The sequence below is a fragment of the Vipera ursinii genome (assembly GCF_947247035.1).
Source record: "Vipera ursinii genome assembly, chromosome: 2".
Classification (NCBI taxonomy): domain Eukaryota; kingdom Metazoa; phylum Chordata; class Lepidosauria; order Squamata; family Viperidae; genus Vipera; species Vipera ursinii.
In genome coordinates this window covers 84,903,734-84,925,916 of record NC_139513.1, presented here as the reverse complement: position 1 = coordinate 84,925,916, position 22,183 = coordinate 84,903,734, and the positions used below count along the sequence as shown (strand labels likewise).

The 22,183-nt window shown below is 40.7% G+C and overlaps 1 protein-coding gene across 1 annotated transcript in view; it reads left to right on the top strand.

Moving 5' to 3' along the window:
- PKD2L2 (polycystin 2 like 2, transient receptor potential cation channel) overlaps positions 1 to 22,183 on the top strand; it is a 28,985-nt gene that overhangs the window by 4,383 nt on the left and 2,419 nt on the right. Inside the window, exons 4-14 of the mRNA XM_083351748.1 lie at positions 760 to 1,016; positions 1,748 to 1,969; positions 2,686 to 2,914; positions 5,241 to 5,411; positions 6,742 to 6,923; positions 9,034 to 9,154; positions 11,130 to 11,231; positions 14,680 to 14,753; positions 18,238 to 18,277; positions 20,566 to 20,630; positions 21,410 to 21,563. Coding sequence (XP_083207874.1) covers positions 760 to 1,016; positions 1,748 to 1,969; positions 2,686 to 2,914; positions 5,241 to 5,411; positions 6,742 to 6,923; positions 9,034 to 9,154; positions 11,130 to 11,231; positions 14,680 to 14,753; positions 18,238 to 18,277; positions 20,566 to 20,630; positions 21,410 to 21,515 — 1,569 coding nt within the window. The 3' untranslated portion in view covers positions 21,516 to 21,563. The remainder of the gene's footprint in view (positions 1 to 759; positions 1,017 to 1,747; positions 1,970 to 2,685; positions 2,915 to 5,240; positions 5,412 to 6,741; positions 6,924 to 9,033; positions 9,155 to 11,129; positions 11,232 to 14,679; positions 14,754 to 18,237; positions 18,278 to 20,565; positions 20,631 to 21,409; positions 21,564 to 22,183) is intronic.

Genomic DNA, 22,183 nt, shown 5'->3' with positions numbered 1-22,183 from the left:
TACAGCAGTTAAATTCTGGCTTAGTTTAGGAGTAGGCAACCGACAGTCTGCGTGCAGTCTTCAGACCTCACTGCTGCAGCTCCCAGGATCCTCACCCGGTGTGCTGTTGTATTTTGGTGGCAATCTTACTAAATTCAGAAGTCCAGTCTCTTGTTTTTCAGCCACTCCGCACACATCGGATTGCCTTGCACTGAGTCTCTAGCCAATATTGGTAACATTGACTGGCAGTGGCTCTTGAGGATTGCAGGCAGGAAGTCTTCCCCTTCAGACTAGAGATTTAAAAGATAGATGATCAGATATTCAATATGCAAAGGATGTTCTGTAGTGGGACAAAGGGCTATGGGAACAATCCTTCATACAAGAAAGCAGGGGGAAATCATGTTCACAGAATATTGACTGTGAACAAAAAAGTTAAAGCTTAGATTATGTATAGGTTTAGTTGAAATAAGCCCGAGGTGCTTGCTTTGGAACAGAGGTGTATAGGTCTTGTCTGGAAATAAAATTCAAAATACTGTCCAAAATAATACTAAGAGATTTTGTATGTCTAAGTGGCTTTAAGTGATGTGACAATTGATTTTGTTACATTTTCCTCAGCAAGATGGATGTAAAGCCAAGGAAGATAAATACACCTTTCCCAAGGCTTGGATTTCCCATTCTGCCCATGAGCATTCAGATATGTTAAACTCTTTACAAATGGTTTTCAAAGAATGGGTTTGTTCTACTAAAAAGTAAATGAATAACTTCTTTCATTTAATATAGTTTTTAGAAGGCCCACTTCTGAAAGGGCTTTATTGGAACACCTGGTATACTGAAAAATCCACAAGTAGCTACAGAAACAGTAGCCATATTTACTATGAGAACTTACTCCTCGGAGTAGCTCAGATCCGGCAATTGAAAGTCCATAACAACACTTGCTCCGTCTATCCTTCTTTTCGTGCATTTATGAGAGAATGCTATGGGCAGTATCGCTACATACATGAAGACAGAGAAAGCTTTGGTTTTAAAAATGATTCTGCGTAAGTATAAATTACATCTCAGGTTTGTTTGGTTTTTCCCCCCCTGATTCTTTCGTTTTACATGTAGTTTAACAAACTCTGATCGTGGGATTTGACTTCCTCTCAGGCAAATCCCATTATTTCATTATTTAAATTGTTCAAACTCTGAAGCAATGCATGCTTGTAGAGCTGATTTAATAACTTTATGCTAAGCTTGAGTCCAAACTTTCTGTTGCTAAGCAAGACAGTTATTAAGCGAGCTTTCACCCATTTTACGACCTTTCTGACCACAACTGTTAAGTGAATTGCTGCAGTTGTTAAGTTAGTAACATGGTTGTTAAGTGAATCTGGTGTCCCCATTGACTTTGCTTGTCAGAAGGGCGCAAAAGCTGATCAAATGACCCCAGGATGCTGCAACTGTCATAAATATGAATTTTGATCATGTGACCATGGAGATGCTTCAGTGGGCATAAGCTGGAAAAATGGTCTTAAGTCACTTTTTTCAGTGCTGTTGTAACTTCAAATGGTCACTAAAGAAATTTTTGTAAGTTGAGGACTACCTGTACTTCGGTTCTGATTGTGTCTTGCTTCTATCTGCATTTGTATGGGGAAAAGGGCTTCTATTTGCACCAATGGCAGTTTTTTTGTCTACTGCACCTGCAGGTACCAACTGTTGCTTTACTATTTACTGTTGGAAAGCTCTTGTCACATTTAACTGTAGAAGACTAGATTAATACCCTTCTATCCACTAGGTGGCACTACTCCTCTTCTCCTACTCTAGCTCCCTGGCATTGGGGCCTTATTGGTTTGTATAGTACTGGAGGATTTATGTTCATCCTGAGCAAATCAAAAGAACAAAGTTTACAGATGGTAACCTTCCTCAAGGAACACAGCTGGATCACCCGAGGAACAAGGGTTGTCTTCATTGATTTTTCCATGTACAATGCTAATGTTAATCTTTTCTGCATAGTCAGGTGAGTTCTTCTAATCACTCTGCTTTATGTGTCCTGCTTTTGAGAGAAATTTACTGAAATACCTGCATTGTTGGGGATGACTAGATTGAGCGCCACATGAAAGTCCTCATTAAAACAACATGGCAAGTTGAGACTTTCAACCAATTACAGTTTTGACTGGACATAAGATTGTAGCCAGATATTTCCTTCATCCATTTCTTGTAGACATTATCTTTCATTCAGGGGTCTTCAGGTCTAGAGGTTCTCCAACTCTTAATTCCCATTTCCATATCAAGGTTCTACTTGTTTCTAGAACATACTCTTCAAAATTGCATTCCTCATCTCATTCTTCTGCCTCTACCTGCTTGTTGCAGTCAACTTGTTCATTCTGGACTTCTGGCATCATCCCTGCCTTAACTGTTCCTCAGCGCTCCATACATTCTGTTGAGCTGCAGGAATTCCATGAAGATCTTCCTGTCATGCTGGGTTTTTTGTTCTTTTTTTAGTTGGGTATATATACACCAAAACATCATCCTTATCATCAAAATTTATATTTACAGAAATTTGTATAATTAAAAATGAACAAATAATCATTAGTTGTGCAAAGTTGAAATAACAGCAACACCTATATTCCCTGGTGTGGGGTTTGTCATAGTTCCATTTAGCTTACATCTTAGGAGGTAGTCACCTGCAGTCTCCCAGATACACACGAGGGCATCATTGTTTTATTTTCACAGGCTGACTATGGAGTTTCCTGCAACAGGTGGCGTAATCCCTTCTTGGCAGTTCCACTCTGTAAAACTTCTCCGATACGTCACATATTATGATTATTTTCTAGCCTCCTGTGAAGTCATCTTCTGCCTTTTCATCTTCACATTCCTTATTCAAGAATTTATAAAAATGAGGAAACTGAAAGGAGATTATTTTAGAAATGCTTGGAATTGGCTGGATATGTTGTTGCTCTTGGTAAGTTTCAGCATTTCCGTGTCACTGATTTAGAAAACGGATTTTTTTTATCAGATGCCAAGGTGGATAAGAGGAGGGTGAAAACTTACTTTCTATCCTGCCTTGACTGTCCTATTTGAGGGCATAACATACATTGATCCAATGAAAGGTAAAGCCTGAAGTCATGAATCAGAGGAGGTTTTGCCATAATGTACTCTGTTTTGGAACACCGAAGAACACAGGGAACAATGCAAAGAATTGTACCTTGGTTCTCTGAGGATCTCTGGGAGATAAAGTCCCAGAAGCAATGCCTGGAAAGGCATTGAAGGAAGAGGGATCCTGACCAGTCATAAATTAGAGCCCATATTTGGGCCTTTGTTGTGGTGATAAAGGCAGCAAAACCCCAGTTATTTGCCCTCACTTTGTCTGCTGATAGCTATGAGTACTGAGTGGCCCTTTTCAGGGTGACTCATTGTGTGTGGGCTGGATCTTGACTATCAAGAAAAAGTCACACTGTTTGACAGATAAAGTCATTCAGATCCATCAAAGACAGGCCCAAGAGGCTATCTGGACTGAGTTCAATTCCGGAGGAAGTGGACAAAGTCCTCCAGTCTGTCAATTCAACCACTTGTTTGTTTGATCCTGGCTCCTCCTGGGCTGTTATGACAGCCAAAAGGTGACAAAGAGGCTCTTGGAGGAAACACGTTATTTGAGCCTGTTGGCAGTCTGTCTTCAGACCAAGGCATATTATGTGACAGTGCTGGTCGTGCTGATTGATGACCTTTGATGGAATGGTCATGGTGCATCCATTCTGGTGCACAGCAGTTTCCAAGATCGTGGCATCCTTCTGGACTAATTGCAGAGAATGAGAGGCAGTGTGTTGCAGTGCTTCACCTCCTTATCCAGTGGTTCATTCAATGCAGTGCTGACAGGAGGAGAGAGAGATCACATTCACGGCCCCTTGCCTACTCCACTCCTGTTTAACATTTATATGAAACCACTAGATGATGTCATCCATCATTTCTTGGTTTGGTATTAGCAGTATGGTGATGATACCCATCTTTACATTCCTGTCCTGTGCTGTGCAAATGAAGCTATCAAGGTACAGGCCCAATGTGGAGGCTGTTTGTGTTTGAATGGGGGAGGAAGAGACTTTGGCTCAGTCCTGACAAGACAGAATGGCTGTGTCCATTAGGCTCTGCTGGGCCAGTGACATTGTGTGGTCCAAATTCATACACCATTCTTGGAGAGAGATTGTTACCAAGTGTCCTGCTTGGATGGCAGATTCAAATCTAGCAAGGCATTATCTGGTGTATCCTGGTACTTGCCAATTTTTAAAATAACGCTCAGCCTAGATTTGGGCCTAGAAGCTTACTGTTAACCAGTAGAGCAATTCTAAAATACGGTAGATATTCTGCCGAGAACAACAATTTAGACACTGTAGCTCAGGGGTCTTCAAACTTGGCCCTTTTATGACTTGTGGACTTCAACTCCCAGAATTCCTCAGCCAGCTTTGCTGGCTGAGGAATTCTGGGAGTTGAAGTCCACAAGTCATAAAAGGGCCAAGTTTGAAGACCCCTGCTGTAGCTCATACTGTATCAGCTGCAATTTCTATATTATCTCCATGACAACCCCATATAAAATCCATTACAGTAAACCAGTCAAATGCTGACCAGGGATAAGTTAGTCATCAGGACATCCTGATTCAGATAGGGTTAGAAGCTGGAGCACTAAGGAGCTCATGTTCAATCCTGAGCTACATATATTCCCTTTTATTGGTACAATAGGCCTTCTCTCTGGCAGTTCCCATGTTTTAAGACTGTTGCCCCCCCCCCCACATGGCGATACATGTGGCTCTTACCTTCCTTGTATTTTGAAAACAACCAAAGTCAGTGCTACTGTGTGTTTCAGGGTGCTTATGGTGCTGATTATGGGTGGCCATCACAGGAATTATTGATTGTGCTGATTGTAATCGATGGATTGTTTTGCTTTCTGCCTTTGTTGCATTTATACCATGTTTTAATTTGGAGTATAGTTGTCGGCTGCCTCCACAGTAATTTTGCATAAGAGAGCTTATATAAAATGTCAAATAAATTACGTTACTAGTTTAGAAAGGCTTCCCTTTAGGAAAAAAAAATCACTAAACGCTAAAATACTGAGTAGCAGAGTGTGATGTTTCATAAAGTCATAGAGGTCTTACAAGTATTTTTAATCCCATTTATATCACGCCCTTCTCCGAAGACTCAGGGCGGCTTGCACTCTGCCATTTTAATAATAAATATGTGATTTGCAGACATAAATTGATTTTCTCAGTTGTAAACAACCCTCTGCTTTTTCTTACCTTCAGTTGTCATTGTTTGCTATTGCTTTCAATGTTTATCGAACGGTTGAAGTATCCAGGCTTATGGAAAATCTGCTCTCCAATTCAGATTCTTATCCAGACTTTTATTTCCTTGGATTTTGGCAGACCCGCTACAATAACATGATTTCAGTGAATGTCTTCTTTGCGTGGATAAAGGTGCTGCTATTAACCAAATTTGGTGTCGTAATATTGGTGGGGTGTTTTTTTTTTAAAAAAAGTTAATCACAACAAACTGGAAAGAGCGAACAAAACAAAACAAAACAACCCCACTGTAAAGTTTAAGGAATATTTGCATTTTTTCCCCACACTTATGCTAATTTGAACAGGCTTCTATCCTGGAGTGTGGCTGCTGTCTTTGCTTTATCAACATGGTGACAGAGAATAAGAAATCACAATAAAGCCAGTGGCATAATAAACTGAGTAAAAAAGAAACACCTGCCTGCCTACCTGTACTCCGTAGCTTCTGCCTATGTCGCCTGCCAGCCCACCCATCCCCCATAGCATCACCTGCGTCACCTATCTACTGGCTGACCTGCTACTCTGGGGCACAGCTTCAGCACCTCTTCTCCTGTCAGAATCATGTGCAGTCCTTGCTTAATAACCACAACCAGGGCTGTCACTCAGTGGCATGGCCACATGATGTTTCATGTAATGACCATTTAGCTTAGCAATGGAAATTCTGGTCCCAATTGCTAGTGTAACTTGCGGACTACCTGCAACTCATGCCAATGAAGCTCTTTCAGATACAGACTAGGGCCTAGTCCTGTGATGGCGAACCTTTTAGAGACTGAGTGCCCAAACTGCAACCCAAAACCCACTTATGTATTGCCGGGTGCCAGGTGGGCGTGGCCCATTGAGTGGGTGTGGCCAATCGGCTGGGTGTGGCCCATTGGGTGGGCGTGGCCCATTGGGTGGGTGTGGCTGTGGTGGTAACGGCAGACTGGGTGGGACTAAAAAGTTCAATCAATCAATCCCAACTTTGCAAGATCTTTTTTTTTCCCCACAAGAAGTTGAAATTGATTGATTGATTGAACTTTTTTTTTGCACATGGCGGCAGAGGCCTAAAGTGAAAAGGTTTTATAACACCCAGCTGAAGCCCTAGGACTGGGGCAACGGCGCGCGCACCCATAGAGAGGGCTCTGTGTGCCACCTGTGGCACGTGTGCCATAGGTTTGCCACCACGGGCCTAGTCAGTGATGATTCTTAAGGTTATGACCAGCCCTTTCAATCAGGGCTGGAATTGGATTAGAAGCTGGCAAATCAGTCTAGAATATTCAGAGGAGTAACCTCTGAAATCCTTCTATAAGTCCTTTTGTGGATCATTTTGTTCCTTTAGTTCTTTAATCTCAAACTAACTGGTGTGCTTTTACAGCTTAATATTGATTTCCTGAGGGATATGTGAAAGCTCTTTTAAGATTTAAGACTATGTGGTAGATTTGGGTCTTAACAACATTGTAATGTTCTTTATTTTTTCTTTGTCTTCCAGATATTTAAATACATAAGTTTTAACAAGACAATGACTCAGTTGTCTTCTACTCTGTCACGCTGTGCTAAAGACATCATAGGATTTGCCATCATGTTTTTTATCATCTTTTTTGCATATGCACAGCTGGGCTACCTGGTCTTTGGGTCGCAAGTGGATGAGTTTTCCACTTTTCAGAATTGCATGTATGGAACATTCCAAGTTTTCTAATACTGTTGTTTCACTGGGTCATTAGCTAGAGCAGAGTTTTCTTTAGAGGAGGGGCAGGGAACTGGAGGCACGTGATACAGCTGGTCCTCAACTTACAACCACAGTTGGCATGGGAAACTTGGTCTTTGAGCGAAGCACTCATTAAGTGGGACATTATGTGACTACTTAGCTCAACAACTGTAATTCCAGCATTCCTGTTGCATACAATATCCTTGCTGCAGTCATAATATATAAAACCAAATTTCCATAATTTCAAATCCAAGCGGGCACACAGCTCAGTTCTTTGCAGGCAACTCTTTCATTAATGGAAGAGCTGCTTACTGAAAAGATTTCAGCTCCCAGAGATGAAAGAGAGCCAGATCTCCCCCCCCCCCCCGCCACCCCCAAGATAAAAGGGAGTCTTCTGGGCAGGCAACATCACCTATAGAGCCTTCCCTGCTGGCTTCCCCACTGAGTTTCCAGGTATGCAGACAGAGAAGATGGGGATCACATGATTGTGGAGCACTTGACAATCGTTGTAAATGCAAACAAATTGCCAAGCACCCAGATCATGGTCACGTACCACTTGGGGGAGGGGGGAGGTTGATGCTTTGTGACAATTAAGAATGCTTTACAGGCTATAAAGCATCCCTTCCAAAGTTGTTAATTTGAAGTGAACCGTTAGACTGAGACTTCCTATAGTGGCCTCTTGTGAAGTTCTGGGATTACCTGATACTTCTGAATGCCACAAACCCTTCTCAAAATGGGTGAGCTAGAAAAGTAAAATAGTCATTGGAAATCTGCCATCCGAGCACCTCTGGGCATTTGACAGTCGACGGGCTACATATGGACCCTTTGAGTGTCTCTTATCTAGCCTACGGTGGTGGGGGCAGGAAGGGTGGAGGCGGAGCAGCAGGGGTGGCCCTCCACAACAGTCCCAACTCTTGCTCATGTGTGGCCCCTTGGGAAAATTAATTGTCCATCCCTACATCAGAGTGATGCTCTACTCCTTGCCAGTTTTTTTAAGGGTGATTGGCTAGGAGACAAAAATCTGCTGTTCTGCGGCTTGTGTCCCTAAAATCTAATGTACTCCTTTATATTAGTCAAATTATTCCAATTGGTAAGGGCCCTCTTTGCCAGATTATTGTCTAGACCAGGGGTAGGCAACCTTGGCTCTTTTATGACTCGTGGACTTCAACTCCCAGAATTCCTGAGCCAGCATGGCTCAGGAATTCTGGGAGTTGAAGTCCACGAGTCATAAAAGAGCCAAGGTTGCCTACCCCTGGTCTAGAATAATCACTGCAAAGCCTCAGTACTCTTTTTTTTTCTTTTCGGGACAAGTGAACATGTTAACAAAGCATGTGACTACCACAGAAATTTTTCCCTTGTGCCAAGAATACCTTTGGAGCCAAAATGAGATGCAAGACTATTAGCATTCTGGAGGTTAATATTTTGCTTTACAGCAAACCACCTTGCTTCTTAATGTTAGTTGAATTATATTATTTCAAGAACATTAAGTAGGGAGGGCAGGAGGTCTGGCAAATAGAATAGGAAATGTTCATAAGTACATGAGTACCCACTTGGTAAGGGAGAGCTAGACACGCGCGCACACACGCAAGTACCTATTATATTTTTCTCTTCACATCATTTCACCCTTTTCATATTCAATTCAAGGTTTTTTTGAAAGTAAATCATTTTCCAATTTGGAAAAGTTTCAGAAGCAAATTGAGTAGGTTGTACTTGGTATAGCTCTGCAAGCAGGACATAACCAGTGTCATGATCTTTTTTTTCCCCCAAAGCATCTTCCTCAGTTTCTTGGATACCATTGGACAGTTTTAGGAGATTTGTTGGCAAATATCTAAAATAGACATTATTTGGTCCTATTTCACCACAGATAGGCTTGGAAGCTAACGATAGTAACTCACTTGTAATCAGTGGTTCTTCATATTAGTAACATTAGTATCAATTATCTATTGCAGAATAGTTTACACAAATTTAACTGCAAAATAAGTTCTGTGTTCAGTGGTACCAAATAACTATAGGATTACAACCTCAGTAAGATTCTTAGAATCTCTTAACTTAGTATATTTTTTGCTTCCTCCTAAGTTTTACCCAGTTTCGTATTGTACTTGGAGATTTTAATTTTGCCGACATAGAACATGCAAATCGTATTCTTGGACCAATTTATTTCATCACCTTCGTATTCTTCGTATTCTTTGTATTGCTGGTAAGTATAAACTTGGATAACTGAATCAGTTTGCAAAGTTGGGATTACTTTGCCAGGGCTGCACAAAACTTGACAACAATTGGGTAGAAAATACCTATTGTCTAGCTGGTGTTGGTGAAGAAATTGCAATTTGCACAGAGGCCCATAATTAATGTCTGTTTTTAAGTGGGCTTTAAGATACATAACCCTAACCTCTAAGGATATAAAACCTTGTATATCAACCTAAGAAGTCTTGGCTCTGCTGGTTGGCCTGGGGACCAAATGGGGAATTCCTTGCTGGAAGTGGATTGATGACAGACTTCACCTCGCCTTCCTGCTGTCTACTCTCCGCCCATCCATCTTTTTGGTTATCATATTGATGCATTCTGATTGTGTACCTTTTTCATTGTTTATTTTCTGGGTTCTACCATTTCTGTTTACATTCCTTTCATTTTTTTTTAATTATTACTGTAAGCCACCTAGAGTAGCCCCACAGCGAGATAGGGAGCAAATAAATTTAACAAATAACAGCTAAAATGCTGACAAGATGGAGACATGATTATTTCTGAGATTTCTGGTGGGGGGGAAAAGGGGATTTTGAATTTGAAAGACCCAGGATGCTTGTAGTGATACAGATCATTCTTGCCCAATCCTAATACCTATCATTGTCAAAAAATATTATCAGTGAACAATTACCCCTACTGCATTTTTCAGGTGTGAAAAACACTTCACCAGCATTCAAATCCCTATACGGGATTGCCTGTTTCCCAGCAAAATACGTACATCTCATAGATGCAGAAGAATATAATGCTTAGCTCTACAGTCTTACAAATGAATCAATGGATATTCTCCCAAGAATATCAAGTGTTTTCTGAAAGTTGTAATATTTGGTAAAGGTATCCCTGCTCCAATTACATGTATAATTTCTGGTCCAAAAAGTGAAGTTAGAATATTGGATGAGAATATGGGAGACTGGGTTTTTGTTTTTACTAAGTAACACCACTGATTTTCTCAGATTAATCTTGGGGTTATCGATAAGGGTAGTTCATGTGAAAGTAGGCATGACTCTCAAGGATAAAAATGCTGTTAATGATTTCTACTGAGACCTAAGAAGATGAGAAAATCAAAGTAAAATCAACCTACCTCATTCCAAGTGAATTAAACTGTTCGGGATCTAAGACTTCAATCCTATGATTGTTGACTTGGGAATTTAAAAGGAAAAGTCTTGTGAACCTCACATAGTCTGTTTGAAGGAATCGGCTGTGTCACAATTGGAAATATTAAAAACAGGTTATTACCTTTTGTGCTACTTTGTAAAGCAGATGGGTGAGATTCTGTGAGTTTTTAAATACATGTTTATTGCTGTAATTTGCTGAGATAAAAAAAGAAGAGAATAAATTAGCTCTGGAAAACCCCACTATATATTCAGCAACAACTGGTGTACTGTACAAAACCCTATACCCACCACTGAAATATTCTTGCTTTCATTCAGAGTGACAGGCTTGGGCAAAATCAAATGAGTAAACTTGGTTGGGAAGCTTGCTTTGAACTTCTTGGGTAAGGTCAGATTTCAGACTGAGGCCCAAATCCTCATCAGGTTATCAAGAAAAGTATTCTTACTGGGCAAATGATAAATAACCATCAGAATTCCAACCAACAAGACTCACTACTCGGGTGCCTGTGCAGTAAGAAAGTCTGTGTTTCTCAACCTTGGCAACTTTAAGATGTGTGGACTTCTACTTCCAGAATTCCACAGCCAGCTATGCTGTCTGGAATTCTGGAAGTTGAAGTCCACAATTCTTAAAGTTGCCAAGGTTGAGAAACACTAAGCATGGTGTGTACTGATATGAATGTTCTACTTTTAAAAAAAAGTTGCACTGCTATGTATTATTGATCATCCTGGAATCAATATGCTTCACTTTGGAACATCTTTGAGATTCTTGCATATTTATGCATTATGTTCACATTATGTTTTCCTTATTTTTTCACCATGTAGAACATGTTCTTGGCGATCATCAATGACACATACTCTGAAGTGAAAGCTGACTTTTCAGTAATTCCAAGCAGAGAGTTTGAGATCAGCGAACTTATAAAACAGGTAACAACTTAAACCATGTCCTGCTTATTTATATTTTGGCTACCTTGTAATTTTTAGTTCAAGGAATAATTAAATGCTACTGATAACTGTTTTTCTCAATGCTTTATTTAAAAAGTGCGTCACAAGAAATTGTATTTCTTGAATTGTTTTTCAGAGCACATGAATAGCAATGAATAGACTGTTGCTGCTTCATTGATACTTTACAGAATAAAAGGAGGGATGTTTTGTTGCTGTCTGTGAAATAAAGTAAAATTGCATTTTGGTTCCCAGGACCTTAGAGTAGAGTCCCATATAAGCCAAAATTCTCTATCTTGGGATAACGTTGCCCATATTCTGATCTGAAGGCATATTTAAAACTTTTTTTACCATGATTTATGATATTGTAGTAATTTTCATATAGAAATGAACATGCAAAAAGCATACAAACACTTGCTTGGTCATCCTGTGGAGTTAAGTTTCTATAGAGAAAGTCGGTAGGATCACAATCCAGGCGATTCTCCAGAAACTCTTTTCATTGTGTGGGAGAGACATTTTCTAACAGTAGTTCTATTTCTGGATAGTTACTGCAAAATAGTTGTTGCTTTTGAATTCCAGGTTTTGTTCTTTTTCATGTGCTGTCTAGCTTCTTTGTGAAAGTACTAAGATAGATAGATCATCCAGAGGGTTGCTCTGAAGCTCCACCTACTTTGTTTTTCATTTTCAGAGATGCTGGGACCGTCCAGAATCAGCATCACTTTGGATGAGAATGGAGACTCAAACTAGATAATTCAGTGGTATCCTCAGGGCCCAGTTTAGCCACCTAACTGTAGGGTGATGAGTTTGCTGTAGATGGGACTCATATTCCTCTCAAGATTTCAGATTTATTAGAAACTCAAGTGATTCTTGTGGCTTAAAGCATCTTTCCCATATGCCAACTTTAAGCTTATCTGACTGGGGGGGGGAAAGCAACAATAGTTAACTGTGCCTTGGTAATCGTCTGTTTTCCTCATTGCAAAATACCTATTGTGTGCAATTACCTGTAACACGGATAAGGAAAGTTCATTTGGTCCAGAATAGAATTGCTACTAAGTCTTTAAATAGAACTGTACGTTTCAAACAAACTTGTTTTCTCAGCTGCATCAGCTCTTAGGTTGCTTCCATGTCCAGTTTCAAAATACCAGTCCTCAATTATAACATTTTACAAAATGCTACCTTTTACCTTTAATTTATCTGAACACTCAGATTTCCTTCAGAGGTCCTATTTTCAAATCACTGTCAACTGAAAAGTTGTGGTTAAGAATGGATCTCTTTGTTAGTGTTACCCTATGTGGAATATTTTTTCCCAGAGAAATTATGACACCAAATGAAAATTTTGTATAATTACAGGTAGTCCTCAACTTACAACTTAGCAATCAGTCAGAATTAGGATGACCTGGACCTATTTATGACCTGGATTTAAAGTTCTGATGACCTGGATTTGAAATTCTGATCAACAATCATTTGCAGCATTCTAGTCACGTGACCACAATTTATGTCATTTTTTGCTGGAAACTAAAGTGTTGTGGGTTCCTTTCTTAACCAGAACACTTCAGTTGACAGTGAATCGTTTACTTCTGGTTTCTGCTAAAAAACACCCAATAGCAAGCAATGTTGTTGTTGTTGTTAGTTGCGAAGTCGTGTCCGACCCATCGTGACCCTATGGACAACGTTCCTCCAGGCTTTCCTGTCCTCTACCATCTTCTGGAGTCCATTTAAGCTCACGCCTACTGCTTCAGTAACTCCATCCAGCCACCTCATTCTCTGTCGTCCCCTTCTTCTATTGCCCTCAATCTTTCCCAGCATTAGGCTCTTCTCCAGTGAGTCCTTCCTCCTCATTAGGTGGCCGAAGTATTTGAGTTTTAGCTTCAGGATCTGGCCTTCTAAAGAGCAGTCAGGGTTGATCTCCTCTAGGACTGACAGGTTTGATCGCCTTGCAGTCCAAGGGACTTGCAGGAGTCTTCTCCAGCACCAGAGTTCAAAGGCCTCAATTTTTTGGCGCTCAGCCTTTCTTATGGTCCAGCTTTCACTGCCATACATTGCAACTGGGAAGACCATAGCCTTACTATACACACTTTTGTTGACAGGGTGATGTCTCTGCTTTTTAGTGTGTTGTCTAGATTTGCCATGGCTTTCCTCCCCAGGAGCAAGCGTCTTTTAATTTCTTGACTACAGTCCCCATCTGCAGTGATCTTGGAGCCCAGGAAAATAAAATCTGTCACTACCTCCATTTCTTCCCCATCTATTTGCCAGGAATTGAGAGGGCCGGATGCCATGATCTTGGTTTTCTTAATGTACTTAATGTTACATTTGCTTAACGACTCCTGGAAAAGTTGTACAATTGGCTAATTATGTGATCACCTGCTTAATAACCATCATGATGACTTATGATTGAATTTATAGGCTCAGTTATGGTTGTAACTGAAGAACTACCTGTAATGTAATTGTTTTGTGTCGTATTTCATATCACTTTTACTTGTTTGGCTTTGTGTTTTAAGTTTTTTATATGTGATGTTTATTTTATTTTAAGCCATCTATAGAACCATTTCTGAAAGCAAGATGTGATATAAATCCAGTAAAGAAATCCATAGTTTGCATAATTGAATATTGAAGAGGATCTTTAGTGGCACAAATAAGTGTGATATTGTGAAGAGCTTTTATTGAGTTGGCTTTTTCTTCTTACTTAAGTTTTCTGCTCAGACTAAATGTTCAGTTGTTCAATTATTGGGTACTTTAGGCAGTCCATACAATTAAAAATGCACCCTTCCCTCATACTGGTATTGAAACTTTTTTCCCCATTCCAACCTCAATTAATCCTAAAGTAATTTATTTAATCCGTGCAAATTATTTTAAATGGCCAATGCAAAGGCTATAATATAGTATGTTATCATTTATGTTCTCCTGAATTGTTCAAAAGAATGACTAGTAAGCAAAGAAAAGTTAAAGAAGTACTGGCATTATTCTAAGTTGGAGATTTGCTTTTTGTGCTTATAATCATAAATGCTGCCTTGGCTTTTTGTGTAACTCAGCAGATGATCTTCCACCTGTAAACTGTTTAGAAACGATTCACCTATGTGCTAATGTTACTCAGTTTTGTTTTGTTGGCCATTCTTACCATATATATAACCAAAACTTAATTTCTAGCTTCAATAATACTAATTTTGCTGGGATTTTGTTTAACTCCGTCCACTTTACAAGTATATTTCAATCTTTACCAGATGGAGTAACTGTAATATGTTATATTTTCAGTATAAAAGGATACTGTTGTTTTTTCATTGCAGAATTTGGTGCATGCTAAAATCATTTTGTACCCTTTAATCAAATTAAGCTTGACTAGTGTTTCCTACATTCCCCCACATGAATCCTGTACATATCACAACTATGATATCACAACTAGTTCCGTTTAACAATCCTATTTATTTCTTTTGTTTAGGGTTACAATAAAGCTTTAGTCAAACTCAAGCTGAAAAGACAGGCATCAGAGACAGAAGATGTATATCTGAAAAAGTGGGTATCAAATTTCAGGCATACTGCCACTTTAGTTTAATTTTCTAGCTAATTTTCTTATTCATACATATGATCCTAAAGAGTGATGGATACCAATATTTTTGTTCCACTGAGCAAGCCTCTTCAGGATAGATGAGGCATTCTGATGTGCAGCTAAGTCAGAGAATCAAGCTTTTAAAGGCCAATAAGGCAGGTTGGGATTTCCAAAGTCATCTCCCACAAAAAGCTCTTAAGATGCTTCCAGACTACCATAAAACACTCATTTATCAGCAAACCAATCTGATTGCTTCTCTCCAGCCTTCCAGGAGATGCCTTTTATTTCAGCTTATTCCTGTTGTGTTTCTGAGCAGGTGGGAGCTTTTTGAAATAAAATACTGGCCAGTAGCCACTCACTGTCCTGTTTTCTAAACGTGCCTGTATAATCGCAATATCAGTACTACTATTGGAAGTAAAGATTATATGGGATTTTGGATCACAGCAGGCAAGAGGGAGTCACCTTATCATTTTATTATGGGCCATTCCCATTTCCCACTCTTGATAGCCAGTTGGGACTGGGTCCTTTCCCTGTCCTCAGTATTTCAAAGTTGGAAATAGTTGGAAAGCCTGCCTACCTAGGTCCAAGATGGGAAACCACAAAGGAGCCATGGGTTCCTATCAAACACCACACTAAACCACAGCTGCAAACAATGAATCTCTCCAAATCATAATTTCAAATTTAGCTTCTTAAAATGAGAACATTGACCTAATCCAACTATGGGTCTTCTGTTGCTTGTGGCTTAAAGAGTCTTTATAGTATCATCCTAACCATTGCTATAGTAGTCCTATCAAAACAGAAGACTTTGTGAGTCGCTAGTGGAAAAATAACCTAAATCATCCCACGTTGTGGCATTGCACAATATATGGACACAGAGACCTCTTGCTCATCCCCTACCTCCCCCCATGCCTTAGTAATTAATTTATTCAATCACAAGTCTGAGACTCTGAGCTGCTGTACTACCTCACTTGGTGAGGTAAGAGTGATCAGCTGCCTCCTTATGAAGTACTCCATATATGGGTGCTGCAAGATCTATGTAAAACTGTTGGAAGAGGTCATTTGGTAGTTTACAATATAATTCTGTCAATCTGTCAATCTACGCCAGGGGTGTCAGACTCAATTTCATTGAGGGCCGCATCAGCATTGCGGTTGCCCGCAGGGGGCCGGGTGGGTGTGGCCTGGGTGGGCATGGCCTACTGGGTGGGCGTGGCTAGAGTGCGTATGGCCTACTGGGTGGGCGTGGCTAGCTCTACATCTTTGGCATCAAGGGTGCCTATGGGGGACTGGGCAGGAGTGGGACAGATCTGAGGGTCTCTGGCAGGAGGAGGGTCTCTGGGCCAGGGCCAAGGCAGTGGGGGCCATTCCCTCGCTGTTTCCAGGATGGCTTCGCGGGCCACATGAAACCACTTCGCGGGCCGGATCTGGCCCCCGGGCCTTGTGTTTGACATGTCTGATCTACGCTGTCAATCTTCCGCTTTATATTGAAATCCTGGGCTCAGCCAGAGAAGCCACACACATTTCCCCAGGTATCTGGAAACTGTGGGGAAACCCAGTGGGATGAAACAAGTTGAAATTGATACTTAGCAATATAAAGTTGCTGTTTGCACATCATGGTTCCTTTCCAGCTCCAGGGTTGTCTCTCACCAAGGTGTAACTTTGCCTGAGGTAGCAGGACCGCAATTTGGGTGTCCTTTTATACACATAGCTACCACCTAATGGCCAAGCAAGACATTTCCCAGCTTTGCTTTGTATGCCAATTGCTGCTCTTCTTGGAGCCCAAGGCCTGAATTCAGTAACTCCTCATTAACACAATTTGTCTGAATTTCTGTAATAAGCTCTGTGGGGGCTGCTACTGAAGACACAAAAAAACCTTCCAGTTAGTGCAAAATACAGTGGCTCACTTGTTGACCAAAAGTTGCCATCCTGATCATTATTTCATCTTTTCTGTGGGCCCTCCGTTGGTTTTTCATATGTTTCTAAATGTAATTCAAATGACCAGGTATCTTTTTAGGTTTATATTGTATTTCTGCTGCTAGCTATAAGGTCTGTGAATGGAATACAAATTGAAGAATAATAATAATAATAACAGCGAATGATGGAACTAAATGTGACAGATACTATTTTAAATGGCTCATTAACGTATTTATAAGTCCTCTTAAGTTCATGGTGCTTGAGTTTTCTTTGCCGATTAAAAACAACCAAACAACCAAGCCTGGTCAATGTCTGAAATGAAGGACTATACCAGGGGTCGGCAACCTCGGCTCTTTTATGACTCGTGGACTTCAACTCCCAGAATTCCTGAGCCAGCTATGCTGGCTCAGGAATTCTGGGAGTTGAAGTCCACGAGTCATAAAAGAGCCGAGGTTGCCGACCCCTGGACTATACTATTACTTTTGGAGACCAAACTGGATAGGTACTGTGCTATGATGGAAGAGGTCAATCTTGGTTGCTTGTATTTAATGTTCTCCTATCCTCATTTACACCCACAGTCTCTACTGCATTGGTTGCTGATTATGAGGGATGGAAAATGTTACAGGCAATGGCATCATAGCAACTTGAAATAGATGTCACTGTAAGACAGAAAGGCAGCAGCAGCTGCCAGGAAGGTCAGATCATCAGTCTGATGAAAGCAATGTCCCACTGCATTCACATCCAGAAAGGGCCTGAACCTCTTTTGCAATGATGCAATGGAGCTTTCTCATTTTGACAAAACAGCAGGAGTGATGAACCCCCAGGGGACAAGATACAGCAAACAACAAAAGGAAGGCTTTATTGACTATGTATAATGTAGCCTATGATCAGTCCTATCCAGTAGAAATGTTCTGTTCCAGCCTACCACCGGCCCTGCAGAAAAGGCAGGGACAACCCCTTTACAAAGGCAAAAGGCTGGAACTAAGCCTGCTGAATTTATTGACACAAAACAGAGCAAACTGAACAAAACACGAACCACAAAACAGGAGCTATTCAAACGGTTGCCTTCAGCAAACCAGCCCTCCCACACATTCCCCTTTTAAACAGTTCAAGGCGTGGCTTCTCTCTGCCTCCTTCCGAGGTGCCCCATTGCCTTCCTCTGTTTACTCCTGATTGACTGCCTCCTGCGTCGGGCGTCCTTGAACAGGGCCAGCTGTGGGTCATCTTCATCCACGCTGTCAGGCTCACACAGCTGGGTCTGCGTAGTAACCAGATGAGAGGGGCCTGGCTGAGAGCTCTGCGAAGCCTCAGAACTGTCCTCTGCAGGCTGTCCAACCCCCCCCTCCTCCTCCTCTGAATCGCCCGACCCAACTGCCGAACCCACAGGCTGACCCTGAATCACAACAAGAAACAAGCATATCCACTCTTTCCATTTAGATTAATTTCATCAGGACCTCTTTTTTGTAGTATATGAGCATTAAAATGTTGTACCTAAATAAATTCTTGGGTTTTATTTCTCCCTTGCATGACCGTCTCTAGACTGGATACAAGTAGTAATGTCTCCAAAACTGGTGACAAGGTAAGTGTCATATACTTCTTTCCACTTGACCAAAAAAAAAGAGACAATTATTTTTAGCGGTTTGTATTATTATGAGGCAGCGTAAAGAAAGATTTGTGGTAGCATCTTTATTTTGCATAAACTTTCATCTGATTTTATGCATGTATCTGAGAGTAAATGCCTATGTAATACATGCATACACATAAACAGGTAGGGGGAGGGATTATAAAATGTCAGTTTAGAAATGCAAACAATACCACAACATTTTAACAAGAACCATACTCTGGTTGTTGGGTCATAGGCCATTTGAGGTTATCTTCATTGTGTTGATTAACCTACCATTTTTTTCTATTTATAAGACACACCCTTGTATAAGACGCTCTGGCATGCAAGTTCCAAGCTTACAGCAAACAAAGTCAGCACTGGGAGCAAACGCTTCCCAGCGCTCTAAATAGACGCCTCCCGGCCGCCCCCCCCCACCTAACTAGCATCCGGCACGATGAGCATGCATAGTCAGTTCACAGCAGCAGCCTTCCGACCCTGGTAAACAAACCGGCATCCGCACCGGCATGACAGCAAGGCAAGGGAAGCAAAAGCAGGTTTTAAACTACTCACTGTTTCTCCATGCTGTTCGGCGGAGCACCAAACAGCTGAGCTGGGATATCCGGAAGTTCGGCCAGCATACAGCTACGGGGGAGGGAAAGGGCTGTCGCTGCCATCCATGCTGGTGGTCCCATCCACTGCCTCCGGACGCCACCATCCAACGATTTTGGCCCTTCCCCCCTCCCGTTAGTGGCAAGCCCACAGGGGCTTGACACCTGCACCAGGGGGTATGGCAGCGGCATGTAAAGAACCCACACAGGCATGCCCTGGGCTGCGGAGGTTACCATTATTTTTTGTGTATAAGACGCTGCACTTGTATAAGACGCACCTGATTTTTGAACAGGGTGTTTGCAGGAAAAATAAGCATCTTATACACGGAAAAATATGGTATGTTAGAATAAAAGTTTCCATCTTCCATTTATAGAAGAGATTCAATTTCATGAATTGTTTCTCAGGTACTTTGTGTAGGAATTTAATGTTCTTTATTAAAGATGGCTGCTGCCTTTGCTAGAGACAGATATTCCTTACTCTTTAATGTTTTATCAATGTATATACATTTATTTTGCATATCAACTGGCCCACTTGTCCTTTGAGAAGTGTTCGAGCATGTATTTTTCTACAGGTCCTCTTAAAACTTCTGCTCTATGAGGAGTCTCAGTCATCCAGGTCATGGTTGTCCCAAAGGTGCTTTTTCAAAAGGCGACTGGATTTTCTGTTTTTTTTTTCTCTTGAAGGTGTTTGGCTTGTCATCCAAGAAGCATCTTTAGTTCTGAATTCCACAGCATTCAGTCAGAACTCAAGAAGCTTCTTGGTTGTGAAGCAAAACCTCTTCAAAATCCAATTGCCTTTTGAAAAAGCACCTTTGGGACTCCTGCTCAAGGAGCAAGTGGCAGTCATAGCTAGTTGTGCTTTGCACAACTTCTTATTGTGCCCCAGTTGCACTCGTTCCTCGATCAAGGGAGCCTAGTCAGGGTCACTCATGTTCTGTTCATCTGGACGTATAGTTGGATTATTGCAATGTGCTGTACATGGGGCTGCTGTTGAAGAGTATCTGGAAACTTCAGGTGGTGCAAAATGCAGTGGTGTAAGCAGTTAGGGAATGTTCCTGGGAGCTTACATTATGCCTCTGCTACACAACCTGCATTAGTTACCAGTTTGTTTCTGGCTCCAATTCAAGGTGCTGGTGCTGATCTTTAAACACTTACATGGCACGGGACCAGGATATTTGAGGGACTCCCTCTTCCAAACTTTATCTGCCTGTCCCACCAGATCTAATAGAATAGGCATATTCTGTCAGCTAGAGAGCTACATTTGGCAGGCACTACATGGTGGCCCTTTTTTGCTATGATGTCTGTATGGAAGAATCTTCTCTCCCCCACCCCACCGAGAGTCAGCCTCATCACTCCTGAGCTTTCCAATTCCTTCAAGATATGGTTATGCCAGCAGGCAAGTCTAGCGACCCTGTTATTATTGACATCCCTCCATCTTCTCTTATTTAGTTCTGCATTTTTAGTTTGTAAGTATAATAGGTTTTTTTAGGTAATGAGGTTTTTTTAATATTGTTTTATATTTAATGTTTTATTGGGTTGTTGGACATGGTGAGCAACCATACAAATTTGATAAACAAATAAATAAAATCTGCCAATCCTAGAGATAATGACACTTTTGAATCCTCAGTCAATCACACTGACCAATTTTCTGTGCAGGATCTCATGAGGAAGCAGATTTCCACAGGACAGTATGACACAGTTTCTGTGAGAGACTTTCAGAGGTATGTTGCTGTTTACCTCATAACCCCAGTCGGCTTCATCCTTTACAGACCTGGGATTCACCTTTTAGACCACAGGAGATCAACTTGAGGACCCCAATTTGAGGTTACACATTTAAAGTGGAATCTTCAGATAAAATTTATAATTCCTGACACAATCGTAATATATTTTATCAAATAAAACTCCCAAACTGAAAAATCAACAAATCTTGGCTCTGCCCACATTGCATCAGTGTTCTCAGTGTGGCTTTCAAACATCATTATGTTACCTGATAAATGCAGATTTATGGATCTAGCTTTTAATTGTATGGTCGTAATACTGCAACTAGCAATTGTTAATGCTAACTATTTTAGGCCCGGTGTTGTCCTCCTTTGACCTAAGTTATTAGAAAATTCAATTGAGGCATTAGTTTGGGTTCTAAAGAAAATGGATGTTGGTTGTTAATGTAAAAAAGTGCTCAATTAAGAGTAAGCTTTTATGAATACAGGTAGTCTTAATGAATGCAAGATGAACTAATAGTCCTAATGAATACAAAAATGAGAGTCCATTTATTTGGGGGGGGAGATTTAGGCTGCAGTTCTGTGCCTATTAATCTGGAAATTTCATTGAATTCAGTGAAGTTTACATTTACACAATGAATTCAAATTTGTATCTGAATCGGTATATACTATTAGACTGCTAAGTGACTGACCAGTTTTCTTCTGGTTAGTTTCTTCTGCTATCAGCTTCACAAAGGCAAAAATTCCAGTATTCCCTCAATCTCCTTTGTTATTTTTTTTAGACTTTCTAGATATGCAGAAGATTTGGAGAGACAACTGAAGGACGTGAATTATAGGCTGGACACAATTATGAGAACTCTCCCTCCAGCTCAATCCCAACAGAGGTAGCAGCAAGAGGTGTTCTACCACTGGCCCCTGGTACAGTGAGAAGCTAAGGTGTGAATTAACAGGAATGGGGAAGGGTGAGGAGAAAGAGAGATGCACTTCTTTCTTTGAGTAGCCCTGTTTTTCCAAGGGTTTTTCCATTTCAGCTGTTGTTAAAAAAAAGTTTGCTAATTAATTCACTGGCCCAGTGCCAGAAATGGTACATTCCTGCAGTTGTGTGCTGTAACTATTCAAAGGCAAATGATTTGGAGAATATTTGCTAAAATTAAAAAATACCAACTGTAACAGCAAACTTTTTAGCAGTAGAAATACAGTATTTATAATTAGTAACTATATTTTCTGTATTTTGCTATCAAAAGGCGGCTTTTAAACGTATTTCATCTCTCTGTGCCCCTCAGCTCAGGTTGGTGTCATTTACTCTTTTAACATTTTCTTCCATCCAGTAATGAAAAACTGGGGGATGTCTAAGGAGTATGTAACAGCTGAAATTCAGAAATTCATCTATGAACTTTTATACACACTAGGGTTTTTTTTACAGAACATTTTACGTGCAAACCTAATTCTAGAGGTTTAAAAGGAATTGAAATGGGAAGTAACCATGGGCAAATTTTTATGCCTGTTATAAATGACAGAAACATGCTTGCTTTTGCAAGCATGCAGCAAAATCTAGT